The 18,876-nt window shown below is 38.6% G+C and overlaps 1 protein-coding gene across 10 annotated transcripts in view; it reads left to right on the top strand.

The window, feature by feature from the left end:
• The window catches only part of CNTN1 (contactin 1), a 253,317-nt gene that overhangs the window by 190,656 nt on the left and 43,785 nt on the right, over positions 1 to 18,876 (top strand). For all 10 annotated transcript variants that reach the window (XM_084521505.1, XM_084521507.1, XM_084521503.1 and 7 more), the window contains 2 exons: positions 3,152 to 3,327; positions 17,613 to 17,733. In XM_084521505.1, coding sequence (XP_084377631.1) covers positions 3,152 to 3,327; positions 17,613 to 17,733 — 297 coding nt within the window. The remainder of the gene's footprint in view (positions 1 to 3,151; positions 3,328 to 17,612; positions 17,734 to 18,876) is intronic.

Genomic DNA, 18,876 nt, shown 5'->3' with positions numbered 1-18,876 from the left:
ACATGCATTACATTTGTGAGGTAGAAGTGTATAGCCATATAGTTGCACTACTAAATTCCTTTCCCTTACAGATATTAGTATTTACTGGCTGAACACTGATTGAATATCCACAACAGTGTATTTTAAATCTGATGTCAAGTAAAAAATAGCTGTAGAATTAAGACAGGAAATATGACATTCATGAACAGTTATGTCTACCAAGTCTTACTGATTGTAGAAAAGTAATTTATTAAATACATTTTTTAATGTCTGTTCCAGAAGTCATATTGAATGTGGCAGCTCAATAACACAACACTGATGTACTAATGTAAGAATTAATCTGTATCATCAGATCTGTATCATCAAAAGCATTTTTACAGCTGATTTATTGTACTATGAGGAAGATAGATCCAGTTGTAGGCTAGTTACTTGTGGTGTTCCCCCAGTATTGGGGCCAGTTCTCTTCAATATCTTTATCAATGATCTGGATGAGGGGATCAAGTGCACTCTCAGTAAGTTCTCAGATGGCACCAGGTTATGTGTGTTCATCTGCTCCAGGGTAGGAAAGCTTTGCAGAGGGATCTGTATAGGCTGGACTGATGGGCTGAAGCCAACTGTATGAGGTTCAACAAGGCAAAGTGCTGGGTCCTGCGCTTGGAGCACAACAACCCCAAGCAATGCTACAGGCTGGGGGATGAGTGGCTGAAAAGCTGCCCGGTGGAAAGGGATGCAGAGGTATTGGTTGAATATGAGCCAGCCATGTGCTCAGGTGGCCAAGAAGGCTAACAGCATCCTGGCTTGTGTCAGAAATAGTGTGGCCAGCAGGATTAGGGAAATGATTGTCCCTCTGTACTCAGCTTTAGTGAGGCTGTACCTTGAGTACTGTGTTCAGTTTTGGGCCCCTCACTACAAGAAGGACATGTTTGGAGTGTGTCCAAAGAATGGCAGTAAACCTGCTGAAAGATCTGGAACACAGGTCTGTGTGTTCCAGAGTGGCTGAGGGAGCTGGAGTTTTTTACCATAGAGAAAAGGTGTCTCAGGGGAAACCTTATCGGTCCCCAATTACCTTACAGGAGGGTATAGTGAGGTGGGGATTGGGCTTTTCTCCCAAGCTCCAAGTGATAAGACAAGGCGAAATGGCCTCAGGTTGTGCTAGGGGAGGTTTAGGATGGATATTAGGAAAAAATTATTCACTGAAAGGGTTGTGGAGCATTACAACAGGCTGCCAGGGAAGTGATTGAGTCACCATCCCTGGAGGCATTCAAAAGATGAGTAGATGCGGTGCTTAGGGACATGGGTTAGTGGTGGACTTGGCAGTGCTAGGTTAACTGTTGGACATGATAAACTTAGAAGTCTTCTCCAACCTGTGATTCTATGCTATTGTAAGTCTTTATTTTGATTAATCAGATCTTTTCAATGTTTGCAGTTACTTTTGATCATCTTCTGCAATTTTACGTGTCCTAGTATTACCCTCAGCCATTTAATTATCTTGAAAGGTTATGTAAATAGCCAGCCCCTTTATAATCCAGTCATACTTTCTAAAATCAAGATGAACATTTGCATAGTAAATCTACACAGTGAAACAATTAAACCATAGCTTTATAAACTCTATAAAATAGGTATAAAATGTTCTAAATTTTGGAGTATTCTGCTCTGATTCATCTAAAAAGGGATACCGAAGGACTAAGATGCCTCCCTTACGTGACAGCAGAAACAGAATATTCAGATGATGTATTTCAAAATTATTTTCACATTGTGGACAATGATGAGTGTTGACTAAGAATGCTTTGAAAATGGCATTTCCAAGCACTTTGTGTGGCTCATAAAACTTTTCAGATATTGATTACGACTACAAGAAATATAAAAGTTAAACTGAAGTTGATAGGCACGGTGAAGTCTGATGGCCTTTCCCACATGCTATTTTTACATTGCTTCCGGACCACTTTTTCAGCAACTTCTTAGACTGGTAGTTCTTTATGTAAACATTTAGTAACTCACTAATAGTAGAACCAAACACTGAATGTACAAGCATAATATTAGAGTTCATCAGTTATCCTAAAGCGTGTCTATAGTAAGGGTTTTAGAGATAAATATTAACAGCTTTCTCCAAGCACTGAGATACTCCATTCTGAGATACTGAGTAGTTGTGCCATACTCATAGTCTCAGGATTAGGCACTTTTTGGATTAGTAGAGTAGGATCTGGATAAAAGTTTCTCTCCCAGACAGTGTGACAAGAAATGTTAAGTTTATTAGAGATACTTTGCAGTTACATGTATAATAGGGTGTAGTGTGTCCTTTGGAGCACACTGAAACCTGGATCTTGACTCGTGGCAATAGCTCTTATGACTATCGTCTTCCAGGATTTGGTACCCACTCTTATAGTTGTGAGAAGTTATTATATGCTGTGGTGTGAGGAGCAAATATTCAGTGGCTTTTTGTTTCATGATTGTATCTGAGAGAAAAGAAACAAGTATCACAAGTATCCAGTGAGTTTCTTCCATGATTCTGTCACTGATTTGCCATAAATTTGATGCATGTACCAAGATCTCTAGCAAGCATTTAACTCTCTGCCTTTTTCTGTTTCTGTAATGATAAGAGGCATTGCTGTGGGGTGTACAGCTTTCTTCCTTTTTTTTGTATTTATTTTCTTTCCACGTATAGTTATATGTATAGTTTGTTATACATCCCTTATATTGTTTCTCAGCAGAGAAATTAAGATCTCAGTTCCTGCAAAACTGTAATGGAAATTTGATTCAGCCTGACAACTGAGTAGAATTTTCTGTTTGTGAAAGAGACAGGTTTTTAAACATAAGAAATACTATAATTAAAACAAGAAATACACAAATACAACACAGGTCACAAAAGATTCTTAACATGTCTTCTCTCTACCTGGGATATAGTGAAAGAATAAAAATAGCTTTGAATAGTTAGTAATATGATTCAGAGACAGAACCATAACCATTTTCAAAGGACAGCTAAATACAAGTTAGGCATTTCAGTTGTTGAAGTTTTCCTTTGTTCTGTTTAATTTGGTTCTTTCAAATGTAGCTGTGTGAATAACATGTAAACTAGAATTGAGGGCGTGGTTTCATGCATAATCAGTTACAGAGCTGAGCTTATATTTGCATAAACTCTTACTGGAATTTTCCATGTGTGCTGTTAACTTCACAGAAGCTACAAGGATTACTTTAGCGCCGCTGAATGTTGATGTCACCGTTGGAGAGAATGCTACCATGCAATGCATTGCATCCCATGATCCCACATTAGACCTGACATTTATTTGGTCTCTAAATGGCTTTGTAATAGATTTTGAGAAAGAACACGAGCATTATGAAAGGAATGTTATGGTAAGATACTACAGATCTTTATTTAATATGTGAAATACTAGTTTTCTTTATCACAAATTGTCCTTTGTGTTTTACTTTTTCTATTGTGGTGGTTCAAGTCTGTATAAATACAGTAGAATAAAAACATAATATAAAATTACTTTAGACACCATACAGACATGTAGACACTTGCAGGTAGATACCTGAATTCAGATATCTAAATCGATGTAAGTATTTTGATATTTCAGTTAAATCCCACTCTGATGAAGAGTGAATACAACTAGTAAGTAGGTAGTTTGATAGTAAACAGGGTGCAGATTATCTTGGAAAAGCTTGCATATACATTCACTTTAACTTGCCCATGTTTTTCTCATCAACATTTCTGGAATTTGGCACAAGACTGGGCCAGATGGTGGGTAGGAGTCAAACAGTCTGTAAACACTGAGCAAGAAGAGTTTGTGTGAAGTCTAAACAAGTTAATACAAAGACACTTATTTTGGCACATAGAAAGAGGAATTATAGACCTTTTGTGTTTGCGTGTATGGTTATCTCTTTACAGTCTTCTGTCAGGCTTATTCAAAATTAATACCTTAAGCCAAAATCCTTTCTGGCTGTCTCTAATGATAATTTATGTAATATTCAACCACAACCTCAGAGTGTGTGTATATTTATTCTGTTGTTCTGAGTTTAAATGATGTAAAAATACTCAAATTTAGATAGAGATTCTGTTCATGCTCCCAAGAGAAACTTGTGTGTGGAGAGAAAAGGTTGCTAACAGTGCCTGTGAAGTCAAGAACTCCAGGGCTTGGGGTCAGTTTCAGCTGTCTTCAAACTTATCTGCCTTCTAACAGTAGCTCCTACGGAGTCTTTGCCCTAAACCACCAACATTATTTAATTTTCCATTGACCAAGGGATTATTTTTTCTGATGTTATTTTTGAATATCTGTTTATCTCGAAGTGAGAAGATACTTCAAGCATAGCTATTTTAGTCTGATTTGGAACAAACCAGTCCTTCAAAGGCCCAGAGCTTACTTAGCCTGCGCATTTGCTGAGTTGTAAGCACCCCTAAGAAGTCACCATGCTCTCTTTCAGTAAGAGAATGTCTTTGTCCAAAAAGACAGTAGAACTATACGATGGTCGGCTAGAAAACATTGAAACCCAAAGACATAAATCTCTTTCTGAAATAAAGCTCCTGAAAGTCTATGTCCAAACTCAGTAGCAGAGTACTAAGGAATTAGAAAAGTGTTATCTTATGTTCTGCTTATGTTATGTTTATATCTACAAACTATGTAGATTTACACTAAAACTCCAGCATCATCCAAAAAAATTGCTGCATGTGGCTGTTAGGCCACACTTTTGATGTCTTTATTTCCACATAGGTACTGATCAGTACATAGCAGTACCTTGGAGAAGCTTGAATCAACTCCTAACAACATTAATTTTTCCCCAGATAAATGCCAGAATGAGTCTGCGTGTTGGTCAAAATAAAAGCTTAAAGAATAAAGCTTCTATTGAACGTATTCTGTGTAAAAGGAATCCTTGTAAAAAGAACCGTTCCTCATTTTGTACGTTCTCTTTTAGTTGCTTGTTTTTAACCACTTGACAGAAGTCATACAAAGAAGTTGTGTTACATTAAACAGCAAATCTGACTAAAAGAGTAGATGAAACAATGATTTTGGTGCAGAAGAAAGGTGAAACTGCCTTTACCAAGGACTTTGTAATGTAAAGCCTGAACTTTCTCCATCCATTTTTCATGCATTGAAGAAAAGTTCTTATATCATGGACATTCACCTCTGAGTTGTCCTTTTAACAATGAAAATAGAAGGAAATACATATATATATATTTAGGAATTTTATTCTGAAATTTAATCACAATTTTAGGACACTTTCTACCAAAACATGTCTACAGAATGAGTCTGGGGCCAAATACAGGCTTCAGCAAGTGTGTAGGGCATAAATCTCTCTGAAGTTTGACTTAGTATTTAGGTTTCCAGCCAGCTGCTTCATCTTTCAGAGATAGCTGGTGGTCCTTCATCTTCTGATCCCAAATTCTTCCCAACTCTGCAATATTTTAGCTGATTTACTGAAGTAATTGATTTTAAAAACCAAATTAACCTGTCTGGAGACAGAGAGAGAGGTGTTTCACTTCATGTAGGTGATGAATCTTGTGCTAGATGTAACTTGGCTCTTTGAATAGATTATAGAGATGCTTAATCCATAGTATGCAGAAGTAGCTGAGGCGTGACTAACTATTAATTCATTTAGACTGTTAAAGTTAAGTAGCTTAGAACCAAACATCAATTAATTTGTCAGAGTGTAACGTTTTTTCCTGAGGGATGATTCTTAGTTTGTTATGTTCCTTTTGCACTTGATCAATACAGGTATAAATAATTGAAGCTGGAGAAGATTGTTGGTTTGTATTTCTGAGCCTTATTTTTGCTTTCAAATGCAAAGTAAGTGCAGATCATTTCTATTGCTCTTCCACAAGCAACTCGTTCTTCATCACTGAGGACAGAGGGGGCACTAGGATTGCATTCCAAGTCTGTAGCTGAGATTTGTAGTTATTTCAGGATTCAGCACTTAATATAGGATAATTTTTTAAAATGTAAGGGATTAAATATAAATGTTTATATAGGGTGTAATTGAAAGAAATATGTACTTTCAACATTTCTGTTTCATTTGTTATCATTTTCTTACATAAAGGTGTTATGTCCCCTCTCCCCCTTTTTAATATGAGTAAAGGGATTTTCTCCTGCCTACTGCTTGCATCTCTTTTGCAATTCTCATCTGAAGTCACTGGGTGGCAGGTTTGCTCAGGCTTTCTCGGATGCAAAGGCATGAGCTGTTGCGTGTGCAGCAGCCCTAACTCCCATACTGCCACGCAACTCTTCACAAACATAAAAAAATATATATTCCATCATGAATATTGCAATTACTGGCCATATGATGCATGCCCTCTGCTATAATTTCCTGTTGTTGAAGGATCCCACTTTATCTTTCTGATAATATCACTATTAATTTGTGTTGACAATGCAGATCAACACGTGGAAACTTGATACAGCCACAATATTTCAATTCTGAACATAATATTAACATTGTTGTCACATACATATAATTGAATGCTAATGAAATTCATGTAAATACCTGCATACGTCTCTTTTTCTTTAAATGGAAGCATTAGTAACTTCATCATTTGCTAAAGGCAAAGCTAATTTGCATTACATTAGTACTAAAACTCATTTATCAAAACAACGTTTGTCAGTACTGTTTTGATTTCACATGACCAAGTATGACAGTGATATTTAGAATGACAAATATACATACTATTTGGTTAACTTTCGAAGTGTTAAATGGAGTCTACAAAATCTTACTATTAAATTTCTTGCTTTTGAATTTATGTTCTTATTTAATTGAGAAAGTAGACATTAACATTTCCTTTCAAATCCTGTGCAGATATAGCACTTCAAGTAATCAGGAAACATCTGATGTTTGGTCATTTGTTATTTATGGATCTCGATTTTGTCATGTATATTTAAAGACTGAAAGGCTTACTTTTAATTCATATTTTAAATTACATACGCTATCCAAATAAATTTTGTTATTACTAAACATTCTCTTTTATATGTGAAAGTAAAGGTGTATAATTCTATTTTTAATGTATATTTGAAACACTATAGTTATTTTGTACAGATAGTCAGAAAGAGTAATTTGGCTGGTTCCAGTCAGAAATTTGACCCTTCCCTTCCCTTCCCTTCCCTTCCCTTCCCTTCCCTTCCCTTCCCTTCCCTTCCCTTCCCTTCCCTTCCCTTCCCTTCCCTTCCCTTCCCTTCCCTTCCCTTCCCTTCCCTTCCCTTCCCTTCCCTTCCCTTCCCTTCCCTTCCCTTCCCTTCCCTTCCCTTCCCTTCCCTTCCCTTCCCTTCCCTTCCCTTCCCTTCCCTTCCCTTCCCTTCCCTTCCCTTCCCTTCCCTTCCCTTCCCTTCCCTTCCCTTCCCTTCCCTTCCCTTCCCTTCCCTTCCCTTCCCTTCCCTTCCCTTCCCTTCCCTTCCCTTCCCTTCCCTTCCCTTCCCTTCCCTTCCCTTCCCTTCCCTTCCCTTCCCTTCCCTTCCATTTTTGTTATGCTGTTCCTAGGCCAAGAAAGGTGTCATTTGGGACATTGTGTAGCATTGCAACCAAGTAAGAAGATCTCCCAGAACGAGGAGCACTCTTTGAGATGGTGCTGACACACCCCATTGTCATGAGTGCTACTAAGCAGGAATTAAGATGTACTGAATCCATGCTGGCTCTGAAGTCAGGCCTTTGCATTGTGCTTTCCAGTGTTCACAGAGACATGACACAAAGGTGACAAAACACGTTTGGCACAGAACTTGCAGGACTTGTTGCTCAGGCTCTATTTGGCTTTGAAGTCATTTCTGAATCCAAGCTGTCTGTGCATAATTGTGCAGCAGTGTGGACTGAACATCACTGCATTCTCAAAAGCCATTTTGTTTTGTTTTGTTTTTAGTTCTATATTCAAATACTATTCATCTTACCTTACCCCTCTCCAAAGTGCAGAAAACTTTGCAGTCTTCAAGGACTACATTCATAATGCTCTGAAGATGTGTGGCCAGACAGCTACTTTTCATTAAAGTAAATCACAGGTGGAAGGGCCTGTTTCTTTGCTTTGACTGCAAAAGGTGTTTAGTTCAGATACCAAAATCCACACTATAGATGTCTGAAATAGGTGAGATGATTTCTAGATTGGAGACAGCATTTGCCAAAACAGAAAGTTCTCCAAAACAGATGTTTTTGTAAACCACAGAGAGTAAGTTGGACTGTAAAATCCTATTGGAGAAGTATAGCTTAATACCTGCTTGGGTTTTGTAAGTCATAGTTGGAAAAGAATGATGATTCCTTGTTTGGATTTGGTAGACAAAAATATATTGCTGTGTGTTCCCACTTTAACAGATTACTGAACAGTTTTACTGTATAAATCTCTCTTCTACACTCCACAGTCTTCTGCAGCAGAAAAGATACAAAGAAGTTTGTTTTAATTTTTCTTCACTGCTTCCCATGGTAATCTTCCTTGCAGAGTGTTGAGTCTATGTACAGCTAAATGACAGGAAATCAATAGAAAGTTCACCAGGAGAACTGAAGAATTAGAGGAAAATATTTAGATAGGGAAGCTCAGTTACCTACTGATGAGGAAAAAGCAGCTTGGTGTGGGCTGGAACGAAACCTGGGAGTCAGAGGCATAGCGAGCTCGTTCAATACAGTTTATTGAATATATTGAGGGGATAGATGGTTGTTCATGAAGCATGGCCAACCAAATCATTTGAGCTTCTACTTTTTCTGAAAGAGACACGGGACTCTCCAAAGACACTGTCTCGATACATTGCTTTCAGTGCCCTAATGCATTAGGGAGAGACTTTAGACATGAGTGAGTTTGAAGTCACATATTTTGGCTAGATTTTGGGAAAGAGACTTAATAGCAATGTAGCAAGCATGGAATGAGATGGATGGAGTCAGTGGTTAAAAGCAAGGAGGAGCAGGAAAGCAAAAGACAGAGATGAGCGTGAAGCCAAAAAGCAGTTAGCTCTGACTGAAGGCATTGAGGAAACCTATTATTAATCTGCAGTGCTATTTCCAGCACAAAGAAATATAGTCTATTTAAAGGGATCAAGATATGCCAACTTCTGTTCTAGAACTAAAAAAAAAAAAAAAAATAACTACAAAATCAGTTGACCTGTAACCTTATGTGCTTGTGAGTCTTCACAAACTGCCAAAATCCATGTATCATCCCTATTTAGCTAAACAGGACCTGAAAAAGCCACATGGGTTCAGCACTACACGTAGAAATATAGTCGGCAGTTTATTCTGAATTTTCATCATCAACCATAAGGCTGTGAGCCATGAGTGCAAGTGAACAAATATCTAGTCTTTTCTTTTTCCTCTTAGAAGTAAAATAACAGGGCATATTACCACAGGGTGCTGGTACAAAGCATACTATCCTGAGGCAGTCGCAGTGGTATGCTGAATGGGGAAGAATAATATATCTGTTGGAAATATTTTCCAGTCCACATTTCAGGGGTAGAATTAGCACTGTACTTCCTTTACATATAAATATAGTTCACTGAAGGAAGAGATTCTTTAGTGGGAATGGCCCTGTCATCATTATCGTGCTGTTTTGTGTTGTTTTTTTTTATTTACCCGTAACTTTTATGACAGCTGTAGCTTATAAAGCAAAGTGAGATGAGCTTTTCTGTGAATGGAATTGAGACACTAGAACTGCATTGATGTTGTTGTCCCCATGTCATCTCTGATCTCAATATCAAGAAAGTAGCTACAATCACATTTACATTAACATTCATCAACAGCTGTTGGATTTTCTGTACTGGAACAAAATAATTCAGGCGAACTCATTTAAAGTTCATAGTTAAACATTTTTTTAAAATACCTATAAGTTATCACTAGCTTTGGAAAAAAAGCTGATCTCATCTCCAAGAATCCCATCTCTTCCAAATTACTTCTTAATGATTGTTTTATTATCATACCTCCACTGTGTATTAAAACACATGTGAAGGTTTGTGTTTGTAAACCTGACTTAAAAGATCTCTGCTTATCAGATTCTTATGTAGTTTTGTTATTACAAAGGGCTCGTTAGCTTCATAGTAACATAAGGTCCTTTATTGTTGCTGAGGTTGTAACAGAAGTGATACTCCTTTCAAACAGAAGACTAGGCACTTGTAAATGATTTTCCATCATGTAGGGTCATATTCTGATGGCATTTAGTGCACTGGCAAAGGTGATTGTTAGAAGGGAACAGTGAATCTCAGAAATAGAGCATACAATACTATTTTTGACATCACTATTAAAGCATAAATATAGGGTTCATATGATGAAAGTCTTTGCTTGAAACTTGGTAAATATCTGAGTGGTGAACCACAGATACACTTGGAACATCCTTGAATACTGCTGTCACAATTTCCAGTCTGTGATTCATTTTTTCCTGTATTAAGGAAGGCATTTTTTAACTTAGCCAAGCTGAGGTTTTTGAAATGAAAACATACAGTGCATTCATATCTAATTTGTGGACAGAATCTGCTGATGCCCGTGCTCCTTATGTGCTTTGTAAGCTCTTCTTTTACCACCAAGAACTTGGGCTTCTTCTGAAGCATGGAAAGCTTTATCACCAACCGTATAAAGCTGTGATTCAGGAGAACTTCTGAACCAACATGGTGTGATACCATATCTATGAGTTGATGAATTTTTAATTACATTATGTTTTTCCATGTTTTCTGTCACTTAGATTTTAAAACCAAGTGCCCATAGGGGAAATTATTATTAGAGTGAGTATATGGGTACATCATTAATAAATACAGTACAGTATGTTAATTTGTTAACATAAGAATTAAGGAGTACTAAGATTTAAGAATTTGTAATCATTTGTATGAAATAATAATATGATTACGATAATTCTTAATATATACAGTTTTTGTGAACGTTATTGGACTGGACAAACTGCATGAGTTTCTTTGCAGATCAAAGTGCAAGCAATAGAGACTCACAGGCAGTATGGTCCTCTCTAGGATGATATTTAGTGTTAATATGCTACAGGTTTATATAGAGTACTAAAATAGAGGACCATTTATCTCTTTAAAAAATAAAAAATAAAAACACACACAGAAACTCAAGGGGTTTGAAATTCTGCAACTTCTTTGTTGTAATTTTTGGAGGTCAGAAGAACAGGTAGCTGCCCTTCTCTACTCCCACAGCAGTACTGACACTCCCAGTGATTTTTCTTCCTGAAAGCTGTTGACAGCATTGCGTAGCCCACTGTAGACAAAAAAGGCTTACCTGTGGTTAGTCAGGCAGCCAGCCAACATTCGTTTATGCAGTGATCCCCACAGATTTTCAAAGGCTGCTGTCCTTGAAAGCAATACCCCTGGAATTCTCATGAATTAACTAGGGGGCAGCCATACAGAAATGCCATCATTCCAGACTCACCTCATGTCTGGATCCTACTTGCACTTTGGAAAATTGTTGTATTAGTTATGACATATTAGTTAAGACCTGTCATATTAGTTATGTGTGGAAAGTGCAAATATGTATATACATACATGTATGTATGTATATCTTAACATGGGTATAGTTTAATAATATCTAAAAATAAAATGAGCAAAAATAACCTATGGTTGGGGGGGGCGTAGGGGGTGGAACTAGATGATTTTTAAGGTGCCTTCCAACCCAAGCCATTCTATGATTCTATGATAAACAAAGAAAATAAGCATTCATATACGGGATTTTTCAGTGATCCAGTTGATCTGTGTAATCACTGCTAAGAACTCTTGTGTGACCTGGAACTTAGAAAGGACAGTGTAACCTGTATTTCTGTATGACCCTACATCCCTACATGGCAATCAAGAAGTATTTCTAGCCAGAATTAAGCATTCTCTTTTATATGTTCTCAATTCTAGTTTTTATCAGTTGCAACTGTTTACCTCAATAATTTCTTAAAAAAAAAAAAAGTGGTGTTAACTGATTTAATTTTTTGCTGGAATTTTAAGTGATCAGAAGTTTAAACTGGCATCCAAAATCCTCACTAGAGTTTGGAAAGGAAAAGGATAGTTTTATCTGGCTATTTTAATCTCCCTAAATATGAACCAAACCGGCATTCTACTTTCAGAACATTTGGAAAATATTTAACCTCTTTTTTTTTTTTTTTTTCTTTCCTTCTCATTTTCAGACAGGAAACAAAAAGTTGATGACATAACTTTATGTCATTTATTCAAAATGTCTAATACAGGGACACTAATGACAGCCCATCATATTTTAGATTGTACTGAAGGTCTTTGTTGTTCCCTAGAACCATCCAGTGATGATAACATCATTTCTTACGCCTAAATATTTAGCAGTTTCTTTCTTACATACCATTTTGCATCTGAATTCTTTTTGTTGCTGCCTGTGAAGGTTTCAGGATTGCAGGGTTTGTTTTTTATAACAAAATGAGATTTCTGAGCAGTCTGAATGTTGCCCCTTCCAGTTTGTGTGATATAAATCCATTTGTTAATCTTTTGTAACATTTTGACTTTCATGAAAACAGCCAGATATATTTTGGAGAGATTTTTTTTTTTCTTTTCTGAAATGCCTTAAAGACTACCACATGTATAACCATGTGATTTAGCTTAGTAATCTTTTTTTTTTTTTTTTTTTTTTTTTTTGAGGGGGGATAAAGTACAGAATAAGAAAAATATTTCAAATTGATTATTTAAAAAACATATAGATAGAAATGTATTTCTTAACATAAAGTGTGTTTTTCATTCAGAGTAGCTGTGATATGTAGAGTGTTCTCTGTTCTGCTCCTTGTTTTACAGGTGTTCATCTAGTTACCAAGTGGGTTCAGAGAAATGTCATAAGACAAATATATTTTATTCATTCATTTATTCATTTATTTATTTATTTATTCATTTTTGCATATCTGTTCAAGCACAGGTAGCTGAAGATAACAAACCTTATAGCCATCTGAAAATATGGCTATATATTTTCCCCAAATATAGCCATTCAGACATCATAAAGATTAGCACTTTGCATCCTAGAGATTTTCTTCAGAATGTGTAATTTGTAGGTTTGTCAGAGTTTCACCCAAATCGAAGGACTTTTTCCAAAACACAAGATGACAGTAGTCATTATGGGTTGTCCAAAGGCCACAAGGTAATGAAGTATTATATAAGCTTCTAAGAGAACTGGAGAAAATTTGCAAAGACTGCATAGATCATCTCTTGAATCACGTAACGTGGTAATAAAACAATTAAGGCCTCTAGGCCTATCAGTCTGACCTCAGTGCTGGGGAAGCTCGTGGAGCAGATTAGGTTGAGTGCCACCACACAGCACCTACAGGGCAACTTGGTGATCAGGCCAAGTCAGCACGGGTTTATCAAAGGCTCTGGTGAGGCTGCACCTTGAATACTGTTTTCAGTTCTGGGCCCCTCAGTACAAGAAGGACATCAAGGCCCTGGAACATGTCCAGAGAACGGCAACAAAGCTGGTCCTAAGACCAGTTCTAGACCCCGAAAAAGGGTCTAGAAAATAAGTCTTATGAGAACTGGCTGAGGGAACTGGGGTTGTTTAGCTTGGAGAAGAGAAGGCTCAAGGGAGACCTTATTGTACTTTACATTTACCTTTACATTTACCTTAGAGGAGGCCATAGCGAGGTGGGGATTGGTCTCTTCTCTCAGGCACCAAGAGATGAGGGGAAATGGGCTAAAGTTGCACCAGGGGAGGTTTAGGTTGGACATTAGGAGAACTTTCTTTGCTGAAAGAGTTGTGCAGCATTGGAACAGGCTGCCCAGGGAAGTGATTGAGTCACCATCCCAGAGGTCTTCAAGAAACATGTAGACTTAGAACTTAGTAGCATGGTTTAGTGATGGAGTTTAGTACTAGGTTAAAGGTTGGACTAGATGATCATAGTGGTCTTTTCCAACCTGAATGATTCTACGATTCTGTATTACTAAGGATTTCATCTTTGCATTAGACTCCTGTGTTTGAGAAATTCCTTTTGTACTGCAGTGTTCATTCTATAATGCTGAATCCCATCACTATATTTATATGAATGCAGGTAATACTGACACCTAGTGTACTATATCCCTCTAAGTTAGTTATTTTTATTGTTTCCATTTTAAATACTATATTCTGTATATCTGTTAAATCATGTTTTATTCTCTTTATATATTACATATTAAAAGTCTGCTAGAAATTCTGATTGAAATTTTAAAACATCATACAGAAATACTTAGACATTATAAACTCTTATGTTATATTCTGATTAGAACCAACAGATTTTAAATCTTTGACAACGGAGATATACTTTCTCTGTTAATTTGCTAAAATAACTAATTTGCTAATTTCTCTGTAAATTTGCTAGGTGGAAACACCTTCAACACACCCAAAAAAAAACCAACCAACCCAAAAAATCAGAACAAAACCCAACAAGTGTCTTTTATTAGGCAAGTTAAAAACAGTCAGCTTCTTCTTGATATATCTAGCTACCTGGGCTAAAAGTTCTCCAAAGGGAATTCAAAAAGAGTCAGATTTCCAAAGCATTATGTGAAGAAATCTGAGTTGTTGTTGGGTTTTTATTATTTTATTTTATTTTATTTTATTTTATTTTATTTTATTTTATTTTATTTTATTTTATTTTATTTTATTATTTTAATGTTCCAACTTGATTTTCATTCAAGTAAATAGAAATTACACTGAAAAGGTAAAAGGTTGAAGATATCCAACAATGTGACAGTGAAGCAAGTATAGTATGTATATTGAGTATGGTGCAAATACATCTGGCAGCAGTGGTTGCCAGCAGATATTTTGGAGAAGTCAATGGAAAGAGAGTTGCCTCAGTTCCTTTTATCTGGCTCTGAGGTCAGCTGGTACACGAAGGTGAAATTTGCCAAACTTTCTACTTTTGCAAACCAGTGTGGAGCAAACTGTGTTTCTTTGCCTCAGTCTTTAGCGGCAATACCGGATGTTCTCTGGATACCCAGTACCCTGAGCTGGTGGAAGGGGATGGGGAGCAGGATGTGGCCCTCATTATCCATGAAGAACTGGTTGGTGACCTACTACGGCACTTAGATGTGCACAAGTCGATGGGGCCAGATGGGATCCACCCAAGGGTACTGAGGGAACTGGCAGAGGAGCTGGCCAAGCCGCTGTCCATCATTTATCAACAGTCCTGGCTATCGGGGGAGGTCCCAATCGACTGGCGGCTAGCAAACGTGACGCCCATCTACAAGAAGGGCCGGAGGGCAGACCCAGGAAACTACAGGCCTGTCAGTTTGACCTCAGTGCCAGGAAAGCTCATGGAGCAGATCCTCCTGAGAGTCATCATGCAGCACTTGAAGGGGAAGCAGGCGATCAGGCCCAGTCAGCATGGCTTTATGAAAGGCAGGTCATGCCTGACGAACCTGATCTCCTTCTATGACAGAGTGACGCGCTGGGTGGATGAGGGAAAGGCTGTGGATGTGGTCTACCTTGACTTCAGCAAGGCTTTTGACACCGTCTCCCACAGCATTCTCCTCAAGAAACTGGCTGCTCTTGGCTTGGACTGGCGCACGCTTCGTTGGGTTAGAAACTGGCTGGATAGCCGGGCCCAAAGAGTCGTGGTAAATGGAGCCAAGTCCAGTTGGAGGCCAGTCACTAGTGGCGTCCCCCAGGGCTCGGTGCTGGGGCCGGTCCTCTTTAATATCTTCATCGATGATCTGGATGAGGGCATCGAGTGCACCCTCAGTAAGTTCGCAGATGACACCAAGTTAGGTGCGTGTGTCGATCTGCTTGAGGGTAGGAAAGCTCTGCAGGAGGATCTGGATAGGCTGCACCGATGGGCTGAGGTCAACTGCATGAAGTTTAACAAGGCCAAGTGCCGGGTCCTGCACCTGGGGCGCAATAACCCCAAGCAGAGCTACAGGCTGGGAGAGGAATGGTTGGAAAGCTGCCAGGCAGAGAAGGACCTGGGAGTGATGGTGGACAGTCGGCTGAATATGAGCCAGCAGTGTGCTCAGGTGGCCAAGAAGGCCAACGGCATCCTGGCTTGTATTAGGAACAGCGTGACCAGCAGGGCTAGGGAGGTGATCGTCCCCCTGTACTCAGCTCTGGTGAGGCCGCACCTCGAGTACTGTGTTCAGTTTTGGGCCCCTCGCTACAAGAAGGACATCGAGGTGCTTGAGCGGGTGCAGAGAAGGGCAACGAAGCTGGTGAGGGGCCTGGAGAACAAGTCCTACGAGGAGCGGCTAAGGGAGCTGGGCTTGTTCAGCCTGGAGAAGAGGAGGCTCAGGGGTGACCTTATCGCTCTTTTTAGGTACCTCAAGGGAGGCTGTAGAGAGGTGGGGGTTGGCCTGTTCTCCCACGTGCCTGGTGACAGGACGAGGGGGAATGGGCTTAAGTTGAGCCAGGGGAGTTTTAGGTTAGATGTTAGGAAGAACTTCTTTACAGAAAGGGTTGTGAGGCATTGGAACAGGCTGCCCAGGGAAGTGGTGGAGTCACCATCCCTGGAAGTCTTCAAAAGAAGCTTAGATGTAGAGCTTAGGGATATGGTTTAGTGGAGGGCTGTTAGCGTTAGGTTGGAGGTTGGACTCGATGACCTTGAGGTCTCTTCCAACCTAGAAAATTCTGTGATTCTGTGATTCTGTGTTTCCAGGGATCTCTTGTGTGTGAGGTGCCATGTGTTGGCTGGGGTTCCTTTTGGCATGGTCCAAAATTGTGCATGGTAAGCATGCCAGAAATTAAACAGCATACACAGGTATTTCTGCAGCATAAATGGCATTTCATAATGGAACAGCTCTCCTGTAGGAACTTGAGAAGTCTAAAGTGGAGTCAGCTGTTTTGTTATTGGTGCTGGAGGTTTTCAGATCCTTGTGTTAGCCTATTGCTTGTCAATTTAAAGTGGATGGCCTGTGAGATGGAATTCATGAGTCTGAAGTTAGACATTGCAGTCTCACACTTGGGGAAGGATTAGGGTCTGTGATGATGAGAAGGAAAAGGAGGAGGACAAGGAGGAGGAGGAGTCTGTGAGCCTCACTGAATGGTAAATTGCTTCCCTGAAACCCTTTGCCATGGCACTGTGGAGGCTGAGGCAAGGGGGGACAGCATGGCTGGCCCTTGCTTGCCCCAAGTGGGGCAGGTCCAGTAGCAGCAGCCAGCGCTGTGCTGTGCACAGGACCAGGGCAGGTCCATAGAGAGAAAGCCAGGCCAAGGTCAGGCTAGGATGGCAGCTGGCCACTCAGGGATGACTAGGCCAAGCCATAATGTAGTGAGAGCTGTAGCTAGGCTTTGCTTGTAACCTCTCTGTGATAAAAACATTTGTGCTGTTTTAGGTTTGTAAAGGAAGAGCCACACAGCATTGGTGGCTCTCTTAGTAGGTCTCCATGACACTGTTATCATATGAACATGCATAAATAACATGTAATGGTATAGAGGAATCATCTGATTGCTGTTTAAGAAAAAAAATAGGCCTGACTAAATCTAATGTTCAGATGTGGTCTTAAAATAGTAGAAAATAGGCAATGTCAGCTTCTGAAGAAACACCTACTTAACAGACCTCTTAAGAAAGACATTTGTTTTTTCATATGTAGTAAAGATCAGAAGCTCTTCAAGAAACACAGGACACTTTCAACAGCTGTCATATAAATTAAATATATCTTTGAGAGTGATCTGATCTTGAAGTAAGTACTCATTTCTTGGAAATAACAACCACTGTATATCAGTTGGGAGGTATGTGTAGATAGGTATCAGTTATACAGGGATGTTTACCAGCTTCATTAAGTACTGTTTTTTAACAGATTAAATCCAATGGTGAACTGCTTATTAAAAACGTCCAGCTGCGGCATGCAGGAAGATACACGTGCACCGCACAGACAATTGTTGACAATTCTTCAGCTTCAGCTGACCTTGTTGTAAGAGGTAAGGTTCTCCAGGTAAAAGAGAAATGTTTCTGTTTTTCATCTAGATAAGCAGAATGTGAAGTCCTTAAAGTACTGCTCAGGGTACTTATTCTTTTCCAGACACTTAAATATCTAACTCAATGTGTGTTTTCCTGGAAATCAATAAAAAAAATTTATTATGTATACTTTTCTTCTGTTTAAGTAATTTTTAGATACTTTAATTTGGTGTTTATTATTAAATAGCAAAGTAGATTGCAAGTATCATTTCAATATACTTAATTTATAACATTTTAAGAAGACATTTCTGTTTTCTCATAATGCGTTTTTGATTACATTAATGTGTGTAACACTAAGCCTACATTAAAAGGATTCCTGGTTTTCAAATGACAGAAAAACGGAGTCAAGGTTATCACTCCATTGTTAACTTATTCTTCTATCTGTAAGAATTACTGCAGTCTCAAAATGCTGTACGTGCTCATATGGTACGTACCCTACAAAGTATGTTTCCATGCATGGTTTCAGGAGCATGAGTTAGTTCATGTCCTTTAGGCTTTTTACTTCATTTTGTGCCTCCAGATAAATCTTCTAAAGTGCTAATGCTCTGTAATGCTGACAATTTGAATCAGATATAACTTGTACTTGGGTCTATGCAGCTATCATGTTTTGATCCCATTCCAGTTGTACTATACATCTGGATAGTAACTGGAGTATAGCTTGTGCCTTGATTCTGAGTTTTTGCCATCTATGGATGTTGTGCACTTCAATATTTCTGTATTTATTTTTCACTGGGTGTTAACAAACAGTGAAATGTCATCAGTATGGGGTGAAATGTCAAAGCAAATGTGATATATGGTGAAATTGCAGAATAAATTGCAGAAAACTGTAAAGAAAAAGAGAAGAGTTTGTTCATGTGCCTTAGTACGTAAGCAAATCCTTTTACAAAACAAAAAGAGAGATCATCTGCCTTATCAACCTTCTGATAATCCTGTTAACCCAGTAATTATAAATAGAATCATAACTCTTAGCATATGTTGTTGAAGAAATCCGCATTTGTTTTATGCTCAACTTTCAGGTTTTAATATTATGAACACAATCCTACTTAGTGGTGAGAACTTCTTGCTACTATTTTTGTCAGTGAAAGACTTGGTATTTTACAGGCTCA

The sequence above is a fragment of the Aythya ferina genome, assembly GCF_964211825.1.
Source record: "Aythya ferina genome assembly, chromosome: 1".
In the NCBI taxonomy this organism is placed as follows: Eukaryota; Metazoa; Chordata; class Aves; order Anseriformes; family Anatidae; genus Aythya; species Aythya ferina.
This window is presented reverse-complemented; position numbering and strand designations above follow the sequence as displayed.